This window comes from Sebastes umbrosus, chromosome 11 (assembly GCF_015220745.1).
Source record: "Sebastes umbrosus isolate fSebUmb1 chromosome 11, fSebUmb1.pri, whole genome shotgun sequence".
In the NCBI taxonomy this organism is placed as follows: domain Eukaryota; kingdom Metazoa; phylum Chordata; class Actinopteri; order Perciformes; family Sebastidae; genus Sebastes; species Sebastes umbrosus.
In genome coordinates this window covers 15,954,630-15,965,759 of record NC_051279.1, presented here as the reverse complement: position 1 = coordinate 15,965,759, position 11,130 = coordinate 15,954,630, and the positions used below count along the sequence as shown (strand labels likewise).

Genomic DNA, 11,130 nt, shown 5'->3' with positions numbered 1-11,130 from the left:
AGGGAGTGGCTTTATTGAGGCTTGGTCCTGCTCCTGAAATTCTGCTAAGTAGCTTCAATTAAAGTAAGTGAGATTTAACTGGTAAATAAATGATCACAACAATCAATGCAAACATCAACTGAAATAGATCTAAATCAAAGAAATAAAAAGCAACATTCACAAATTAAAAGTACAGATTTTAAACAAGAACATGAAAGGGAATTCCTTTTTCCATTGACATTTCCATTTACAATTGGGTTTCCTTTTAGCAACTCTTGGAGCCTTGTTGTGAAAGAAATGCTACTCAACCCTGGCATGTATATGACAAGTCTGGAGAGAGCTGTGTGTAACATACTGCGTCTTTACCTATGGAATGCCTGTCAGGGTTATTATGTGCAGTGATGTATTATAGCCCTGGGACGATGACCTCTGCAAAACCAGCTGTGCTCGTTTGACAATAAAGAAAATGACTCTGGAACTTAGAGTCAATGTTTGCACTGAAAAAGGAAAACAGATATTTTTTCAGGTTGAGTTAAAAAAAAAGGTCCTTACAGGTTATGGATATCCATGTATCAAGAGCATTTGATGTTTCCTTATCGTACACACTGAAAAAAGATTACATGACCACCATTATATAACATTACTTCCCAAACTGGTAGCACTGGTTTTAAACGGGGCTTACGTTAGAGGAAAAGCAGGAAAGAGTACATTCAAGAAAAAAGACAGAAAGAGGGGTGGGGGCTTGAAAAGAAGGTTTGACAACCTGCATTTAAAAAGGTTTGTGTCTGTGCTCTCTTCACAAATCCCTCTCTTCCACCGTCTGAACCTCTCGACCTCTCGAAGATATATAGGTAAGGGGAAATACGTTTTAAAATTCTTTTTGAATGATAGCATTAACCATTTTGGATTTAATCTGTCTGAATACTTGATACCTAATATGTAGCATTTTCTAGATGCATGAATGAGCTTCTGGGTGTGGTTTGTGTACTGTGTGGAGTGCTATGTCAGAATAGGATTAACATGTCAATCTATTGTAAGATTATACCAATCCTAATTTGAATATTAAAATAGCAACAATAGTGTGTTGAGAAGAAACAACCAGTAAAGTGAATGCAAGCAGCGATTAGATGCCCTGAATTGTTTCAGAAACTTTTAGAGATTTGCCTGTCACACCAAACTACCAATTCAGAAATGTAGTTTTTACCCCTGAGGGACAGAGACAAGATGACAAGGCAACAGAAGAGCAACATTTAGAGAGGAACAAAATAAGAATTTGAGTTTGTAGTGAATCCATTTTATAGAAAAAACAATAATTTTTATTGATGAGACAAATGAGGAAGTGTGTTGGGCGGTAACATTCCTGATCTGAACAGCTGCTCATCCAAAAGTCCAACTCATGTGTTTAAATGTAGCATGAAGCATTACCACGTTACTGTATTACCACCACCATGTAACATGAATAAATAAACCCTGGATTATACAGTCAACACTATTTTCTTGTTCCAGCCAACATGTCAGAGCTTTGCAATGCAATGGACATCCTCCTGGGATTCTACTATGAAGGAGCCCCAAAGAAATTGATCAAGAAAGAGCTTGCTGAAATGTTAAACAAACAATACCCTGACACAGTAAGTAGAACAGTTGTAGCACTATTGCAACGGAGAGCCGTGGATGCCTCTTTGACATGTGTTTTATGTTTTACAAATCTTCTTACGACTCTTTCTGTATTTCTTTGTTTAGCCCAAAGACAAACCTGACGTGAAGAATTTGTTCACTATGATGGCTGCCGATCCTGATGGTGAAGTTTCTTTCACGGAGTTTGTCACTATTGTAGCAGACTTCAACATGATGATCAGTGCTTAATAAATCCTTTTTGCCACATTGCCTCGGAACTTTCTTGCCTTATTTACTTTGTACTAAGTGATCCAACTTGCACCAGTATTACAGTCACACCTATAAAATATACAGTACGTGTCATTATCTTGTTCTGAGAAGGAAAACTTGGTTAAACAAATACAGATGAAGATGGGTTGTTATGCAGGCTTGATGGAATTGAAATGTGCCGACTTTGAGTATCACTGATTCTGAATGTCAGAGGAGACAAATTAATGCACTTCTGAGATTGAATTAGTGGTGCAAAAAGCTATAATAAAGTCAATAACAGTACCCTAAATTATAGTCAGGTACATTTAGTGTCATAAATTCTTATGACAATATGGTTGTCAATGTGGCTTATGTGTGGGGTTATTGCATTCAGTAGTTTACTATAGACCTGGGATCCACCCTGCAAGGCCAGCTGGGTTAGACTAATGAAAGAAATTATTCTCAAACTTATAGTCAAAATTTCCCCCGAAATCAGGTTAAGTTTAATTTAAAAAATCCTTACAGGTTATGGGTATCCATGTAGCTTCAAGTACTCAGACTCCTTCACTTTTTGCACACTTTATTGTGTTGTAGATAATTCAAAATAGATAAAATATCATTTTTTCCCATCAATCTATACTCAATAAACCATAATGACAAAGTGAAAACATGTTTTTGGAACCTTTTGCAAATGTATTAAAAATCAAAAACTGAAATCTCTCCTTCAGACCCTTTGCTGTGGCTCTCCAAATTGTGTTCAGGTGCATCCTGTTTGCTTTAAAGAGGAACTATTATGCCTAGTATCTGGCACATACTTGTATTTTTGGTTTCTACTAGAACATGTTTACATGCTTTAATGTTCAAAAAACACTTTATTTTTCTCATACTGGCTGTGCTGCAGCACCTTTTCTCACCCTCTGTCTGAAATGCTCTGTTTGAACTCCTGCCCCACCCTTCCTGAAAAAGCCCAGGCTGCTCTGATTGGTCAGCTGGCCCACTGCTGTGATTGATTAAAGAACTAAACTGTTTGAAGGCGTGCCAAACTAGCTGCTAGGCAGGTATTATGCAATTGTTGTACTTTGTGACATCATCACGTTACAGAAGAAAATGCAGGACTTCAATCAAGGTGTTTCAGGCAGTTCAGGAGCAGTGTTTCTGTGGGGGAGAGTGACTCCCTTTGGCATGGACTTTGGGCTTTTTAACTTTGCAGACCTTTTACATGCACAATAAACTATATAACCAGGGTTCCTCCTGCATAGAGAATTACGAAGGCTCTGTCAAATTTTGCCCCACCTCCAGCTCTCAACAACACTGTGATGAGTGTCTTCATGGAAAACACTATTTTCTAACAAGCATTACACTTGGAGGATTTCTGTCATTTGTAACTGCAATTGCGGCATTACGCCGTTGTGGTGGCGCTGTAACATACTGTAACCAGCACAGTAAACCAGGAAAGGTGCTGCCAAAACTGCCAAAGAAGAGACAAGCCGTCTGTTTTCAGTTGGACGACAGCAAAGCGGGAACAAAAGGGTTTCTGCTGGTAACGTCTTTACAACCACTGAAAAAAGTCACCAAAGTAAACAAAACTCCTTTTCCCCGTCGTTCAATGTTTTATTATAGTTTTATATCGCCAGATGGTGTTTATAAATGCCGTTGAAAGCGGCAGTCTGCGTTTGTGAAAAACGCTCCATCTACCTCTACATGTGTGCCTTAACAGTTTCATAATAAACCGAATATATAAACTCTGAAAAAATAGTTTGGAAATTTGTGTTTGGTGGATTATTTCTCTGTTGTTACAATGCTAATTGGCATTGTATTTTACATCGTTGGAAAGCCTGTTTATTTACCTTCACAATGATGTCCAATTTGTAAGGATCATGCATTTGTGGGATGAGCAGCACAGCTGATTATGTGGGTAGCGCCCAAGAAAAATTTGCCTAAATTCTCTGCCAGTGGTAAACAGTGTATTCTCCTGTTGGTATTGACTCTTGTTTTGAGTTGTTTGGTGGATTGGATGATTGAACTCTCTATCAGTAACAAGTAACAAACAAGACATAATGGCAATTTTACACTTTATTCATTTAATACACCGTCAGGAGCCTCAGTAGCGGGTGGAAGATCCATACGCAGCCACAACAGCCTGGCACCTCCTCCTCATGCTGGTCACCAACCTGGTCACACATTGCTGTGGGATGGCGTTCCATTCCTCAACCAGGATTCGTTGCAGGTCAGCCAGCGTGGTTGTGTTGGTCACTCTAACACGTACAGCACGCCCAAGCTGATCCCACAAGTGTTGAATTGGGTTGAGGTGTGGACTCTTGGCAGGCCGTTCCATTCTCTCTACTTCCACATTGTGGAGGTAGTCTGTGATAACCCTGGCTCTGTGGGGGCAAGCGTTGTCATCTTGGAGGATGAAGTTAGGTGCCAGATTGTGGAGATATGGGATCGCCACTGGCTGCAGAATCTCATCCCGATATCTCACTGCATTGAGATGGCCTTCAATGATGACAAGCCTTGTTTTGCCAGTGACATCATTGAGGAAACACACAACCACGCTGGCTGACCTGCAACGAATCCTGGTTGAGGAATGGAACGCCATCCCACAGCAACGTGTGACCAAGTTGGTGACCAGCATGTGGAGGAGGTGCCAGGCTGTTGTTGCTGCGTATGGATCTTCCACTACTACTGAGGCTCCTGACGGTGTATTAAATGAATAAAGTGTAAAATTGCCATTATGTCTTGTTTGTTCCTTGTTACTGATTGACTCAATCATCCAATCCACCAAACAACTCAAAACAAGAGTCAATACCAACAGGAGAACACACTGTTTACCATTGGCAGAGAATTTTGGCAAATTTTACTTGGGCGCTACCCACATAATCAGCTGTGCTGCTCGTCCCACAAATGCATGACCCTTACAGGTTGGACATCATTGTGAAGGTAAATAAACAGGCTTTCCAACGATGTAAAACACAATGCCAATTTGCATTGTAACGAGAGAAATAATCGACCAAACACAAATTTCCGAACTTTTTTTTCTGAGTTTATTTACACTTCTAAACAAGTGGGCTGGCTTGCACTCGCCGGGCGCATTTCCTCTGCGACGGTCCGCACACTGTTCGGCTCAGAAAGGCGAAAGTGTCTCACGCTCTGCAGGGTCGTTGACTAGTGCTTGATGTGCCGTCTTTCCCACGGGGAGGGAGAGGCCTCCTGCTCCGGGCGCAACTGTCAGTGTCACAGGGGTCGGCGATGTGCAATCCACCCGTCTTGAAACACAGGTCCGTCTCGTTTACCATGCTTTGTGGGTGTGACAACCAATTATTACCAATTATGACTAAATTTTTTAGATTGGTGGTTTAGTGGTGCAAGAAGTACACAGATCTTTTACTTAAGTAAAAGTAATACCGCAGTGTAAAAATACTCTGTTACAAGTAAATGTCCTTCATTCAAAATGTTACTAAAGTATAACAGTATTAGCATCAAAATCTACATAAAGTACCAAAAGAATGTGTTCATCACTTTAATGTAGCAGCTGGTTGGGAGCATGCCGACCCCCTTAGATGGTCCGAGGTCAGGATGGTACCACCTCCGCCTCATTTTGAGGCAGGAAAAACCCTGTATAACACACTAAAGGAAAGGGAGAAACACAAAAGCATTATAGGTCCTCTTTAATTATCCTTCTACAACTTGATTGTATTCCACCTGTGGCAAATTGAACTGATTGGACGTAGTTTAGGAAGGCACACCTACACTTTCGTGATAGAATTGTGGTGAGACATCGATCAGGGCAAGGGTATAAAACCAGTGTTCCCAGGAGCGCAGTGGCCTCAATAATTGTGAAATAGAAAGAAGAGCCTTGGTCAGGGAGGTGACCAAGAACCAATCGGTCGCTGTAAGAAAGCTTCGGAAATCCTCTGCAGAGATGGGAGAACCTGCCAGAAGGACGACCATCTCAGCAGCATCATGGTAGAAATGCTCAACGGATGCATGGAGGTCTTTCAAATAGTTGAAAAGTAATTCACTAAGTGACATTTGACTGGAAAATAAACAATAACAACAATCAATGCAAACATCAACTGAAATAGATCTAAATCAAAGAAATAAAAAGCAATATTCACCAATTAATAGTGCAGATTTTAAACAACAAAAAAATAAAGACATTGATATGTTGATTTACAAGTTGGTTTTCCTTTTACCAACTCTATCTATAGAATGCCTGTCAGGGTTATTGCGTGCAGTAATGTATTACAACCCTGGGACAATGACCTTTGCAAAACCAGCTGTGCTAGTTTGACTATAAAGGAAATTATTCTGTAATTTAGAGTCAACATTTAAACTGAAATAAGAAAACAGATATTCTTTTTCAGGTTGAGTTAAAAAGAAAAGTCTTTACAGGTTATGGATATCCATGTATCAGGAACATTTGATGTTCCCTTATTGTACAGACTGAAAGAAGATAATATTGATCACCATTACATAACAATACTTCCCAAACTGGTATTATTGGTATGGAAGGGGCTTACGTGAGAAAAAAGACAGAAAGAAGGGTGGGGGCTTGAAAAGAAGGTGTGTCAACCTGCATTTAAGGACGTTGTGTCGGTGCTCTCTTCACAAATCCCTCTCTTCCACCATCTTGACCTCTCGAAGTTATCGTACAACTTTGGTAAGTGGAAAAAAACATTTTTAAATGTTTTTTAAAATATAGCATTGACCATTTTGGATTGAATTTATCTAAATACTTGATACATAATATGTAGCATGATGAGCTTCTGGGTGTGGTTTGTGTACTATGTGGAGTGCTACGTGTGAATAGGATTAACATGTCAACCTATTGTAAGATTATACCAATTCTAATTTAAATATTAAAATTGCGACAATAGTGTATTGAGAAGAAACAACCAGTAAAGTGAATGCAAGCAGCGATTAGATGCCCTGAATTGTTTCAGAAACATTTAGAGATTTGCCTGTCACACCAAACTACCAATTCAGAAATGTAGTATTTACCACTGAGGGACAGAGACAAGATGACAAGGCAACAGAAGAGCAACATTTAGAGAGGAACAAAATAAGACTTTTAGTTTGTACTGAATCCATTTTTTAAATAATCAGATCTATCCATGAGACAAATGAGGAAGTGTGTTGGGCGGTAACATCCCTGATCTGAACAAGCTGCTCATCCAAGAGCCAACCCATGTGTTTAAATGTAGCATGAAGCATTACCACGTTACTGCATTACCACCGCCATGTAACATGAATAAATAAATAAACACAGGAGTAAACAGTCAACACTATTTTCTATTTTTTCGTTCCAGCCAACATGCCAGAGCTCCAAGATGCATTTGGCCTCCTCGTCGACACCTTCAATGAATACGCTATACTAGAAGGAGACAATACCACTTTGACCAAGACAGAACTTGTTTTGCTGCTCAACACTGAGTTTCGTGATGCAGTAAGTTGAAAAGATGTAGCACTATTGCAATGGTGACCTGTGGATACCTCTTTAACAAATGTTTTATGTTTTACAATCCACTAACAACTCCTGTTTTTCTTTCTTTAGAAAGGCAACGCTGAAGTGGAAGATTTGTTCAGCCAGCTGGCCGCCGACCGTGATGCTGTTGTTACTTTCAAGGAGTTTCTCACTATTGTAGAAGACGTCCATCTGATATATAGTAAAGAATGACTCCTTTGGCCACATTGCCTCAGAACTTTCTTGCCTTATTTAATTTGTACTAAGTGATCCAACTTGCACCAGTATTACAGTCACATCTGTAAAATATACAGTACATGTCATTATCATGTTCATAGAAGTAAACCTTGGTTAAACAAATACAGATGAAGATGGGTTATTATGTAGGCTTGATGGCTTTGAGTATCACTGAATAGGATTAACGTGTCAATCTATGGTAAGATTATAACAATGCTAATTTGATTATTAAAATAGCGACAATAGTGAATTTGATGGCAATTCAGTAAATTAAGGCAACCAAGAATTCTGGGGAAAAAAACTGAGAGTGAAGACAGAATAAGACAGAGCTGAGCCAAAGCCATTCAGAAGAAAACCACTGAGGGGCAAGGCAACAAAAGAGCAACATTTAAAGAGAAAGAAAATCTGGTTTAGCTTGTACTGACTGCATTTTTAAAATAATCAGATCTATTCATGAAACAAATGAAGAAGTGTGTTGGGCGGTAACATTCCTGATCTTAACAAGCTGCTCATCCAACTGCAATACATTAATGCATTACCACCACCATGTAAATAAATAAACACTGGAATACACAGTCAACGCTATTTTCTCGTTTCAGCCAACAAGTCAAACCTCTCACAAGGAATGGCACTCCTCAAGGACAACTTCGAGAAGTACGCTCGATACGAAGGAGAGTCAGACACTTTGACCAGGAGAGACCTTTGTGTCATACTCTACAAAGAGTTTCCTGACGCAGTGAGTAGAGAAGATGTAGCGCTATTGCAATAGAGAGCTGATAATGCCTCTTTAACAAATGTTTTATGTTTTACAATCTACTTACAACTCCTTCTGTTTTTCTTTCTTTAGCCCAGAGGCACAGCTGCATTGGACAGTCTGATGAGCAAACTGGATACCGACGATGATGGTGTTGTTTCTTTCGAGGAGTTTCTCACTGTTGTAGTAGACTTCTACGCGATGGTCAGTAACAAAGAATAAATCCTTTGGCCACATTGCCCCAGAACTTTCTTGCCTTATTTAATTTGTACTCAATGAAAAAAACTGAGTGATACTACTGGCACCACTATTACAGTCACATCTATAAAATATAGACGTCATTATCATTTGTTCTGAGAAGGAAAACTTGGTTAAACACATACAGATGAAGATGGGTTATTATGTGGTATTGAAAGACTAGAATGTCATCATCACCATCAACCATTGTTTATTCAGGTATAATTGACTGAGCATTAAACTCTTTTACAGTAATGCCCTGAAACCATATTCATATGGGCTACAAGGATATACAATATACAAGAAGATATACAACAACAACAGAAACTAGAAAATGCATTTCCTGCTGAAAATGCGTGGGAATGCTGACAACTCAAATGCATTGCACTGCACTACTGAAAACCCTAGAAGATTAAATACATTGCTAGAAAAGCTGGAAGCTAAACTGTAATACTGTCAAAAGTGGTAAATTTGAATTTTCCTGAATAGGCGGAACAAAGAAATGCTTTTTATGTATATCAGACAGATGAACTGCATTGCTAAACACAAACAGAGACAGAGAGAGAGAGGAAGAGAGAAGTATTGGGTGAAATAAACCTTTAAAACTATAAGTTGTTACACAGAAAGTGGTATTTGGGTGGAAAGTAGCAGTAACAGTAGTAGTAATAGTAGTAGCGGTAGTAGTAGTAGTAGTAGTAGTAGTATTAGTAGCAGCAGAAGGAGCAGGAGCAGTAGTAGTAGTAGTAGTAGTAGCAGAAGGAGCAGGAGCAGTAGTAGTAGTAATAGTAGTAGTTGAGGCAGTAGGAACAGCAGCAGGAGCAGTAGTAATAGTAGCAGTAGTGGTAGCAGTAACATCACTGGTAGTAGTAGTAGCAGTAACAGTAGTAGTAATAGTAGTAGCGGTAGTAGTAGTAGTAGTAGTAGTAGTAGTAGTAGCAGCAGCAGCAGCAACAGTAGTAGTATCAATAATAGTTGTAGTAGTAGCATCAGCTAGAACTTTTAAAATTGTAAGTCGTTAGACAAAATATAGTAGATAGAGTTACTCTATAGAGATTTTATTTTGAAAAAAAAACTTGTCCTGAGTTCCCTGTTGAGATACAGTTACCTTCTGTGTGTGTGTGTGTGTGTGTGTGAGAGAGAGAGAGAGACAGAGACAGAGGTACTTTTAAATCAGAGAGGCAGAGACTGATCAGGCAGACAGTAACTGTATAGGCTTAAATAGAAATTAAACTTGTACAGTTTAAAAAGAGCCTAAGCGCAATGCACCAATCAGAGACAGGCAGAGACTGCTGTCAAATCAGCCAGTCAGAAATACCTGTTTATGTCTGAAAGTGCTGAGTCATGGTTGGGAATGACTGGTGAAAACACAGAGAAGGTACTACCTGAAAAAGACCCCCTCAGTTAAAAACTATACATTGTATAGCTAAAATCTCTTCAGTTTGAGCACCCCAAGACTTTGATAAAGATGTTGACGTGTCGTTTGTGTGGATAAAGTTAAAAATGACTGAGCACTGGCAGTCTAAAAAGTCTCCACTGTTGAGTTTTTGTTCCAGACTTTTAGAGGTGAATTAACATTGCAGCGGATGAGAGAGAGGAAGGGATCTCTTGGTGCTTTGAAGGAGATAAATCCCAAACTGTAAGACCTATTGCTTAAATGGGCACATCATCTGAAAGAAGACAAAAATACCTACGTTTTGATGTATTAATTGTGTATAAGGAGTGGAGGTTGTGGGCTAGGTAGCAATTTGTTTGGATAATTCTCAAAAGATTTTTAAGCTCTGCTCCACTCTAACGATGATGTCCGTGCTCTAGCCTTAACGATCCACGCAATACACACCCATTATAAAATCTGAAATGGTCTGAAAATTTCATAAAACGTAAACTGCGATAAATGAAAATCTGTAAAAGTTATCAAAAAGCTGAATCATAGCTTAATAGTTCAAAGACTTGTAACCCGTTTAAAGTTTAAATGAAGTCTGTAGCTGAAAGTATGCGGAAGCAGTAGCATTTCAAAGTGGAGTAGGTTTAAGAGGATTTGAAGATTTTCTCCATTGAGTTACATTGTAAAAAAAATGTGGAAAAACCTTAATATTTTAAAAAGTATAAATAGTTGAAACAAGTCAAGATATAGCAGTAATGTCCTTAAAGAGCTGAATATTTTGATAGTTGAACGGTTTCTGTAGCTAAAAGTATGCGGTACTAGTTAAAGGCCAAAAAACATACGGAAGAAATAGTTGATTGAAGAAGTTGAATAAACCTTAGAAGAACAATACTGGGAATGCTGAATCAGCATCATGGGGTCAGGGTGCATGACTATATGATAGTCAGCTAATTGGTGACTGCTTCTGCTCTCAACTCCAGTCTTCATTATCTGCTCCATGCTAGCTTGTCTGGAAGGAGGCAAAGTAACGCTCTAAAGTTACGCAAAATTTTGGCGAGGAAAAACTGGCGTAGCCATTTTCAAAGGGGTCCCTTGACCTCTGACCTCAAGATATCTCAATGAAAATGGGTTCTATGGGTAACCACGAGTCTCCCCTATGTCTCGGATGCAGGGACACAAAATAGAGCGTTTTTTTAAACAAAAAAATGATGT

At 39.1% G+C, this 11,130-nt stretch overlaps 1 protein-coding gene and 1 long non-coding RNA gene across 2 annotated transcripts; both read left to right on the top strand.

Moving 5' to 3' along the window:
* The first annotated feature begins 652 nt into the window (after window positions 1-652).
* Window positions 653-1,852, top strand: LOC119496692. The gene is made up of 3 exons (XR_005208778.1): window positions 653-830; window positions 1,486-1,607; window positions 1,720-1,852. It is a non-coding gene; the product is annotated as an uncharacterized LOC119496692 (long non-coding RNA).
* A 5,307-nt stretch (window positions 1,853-7,159) lies between these two features.
* Window positions 7,160-8,532, top strand: LOC119497362 (probable calcium-binding protein CML21). Its single transcript, XM_037785440.1, has 4 exons — window positions 7,160-7,291; window positions 7,400-7,511; window positions 8,146-8,282; window positions 8,394-8,532. Exons 1-4 carry the CDS (start codon window positions 7,160-7,162, stop codon window positions 8,520-8,522), a joined length of 510 nt encoding a protein of 169 aa, XP_037641368.1. The 3' UTR covers window positions 8,523-8,532.
* Window positions 8,533-11,130: the final 2,598 nt, after the last annotated feature.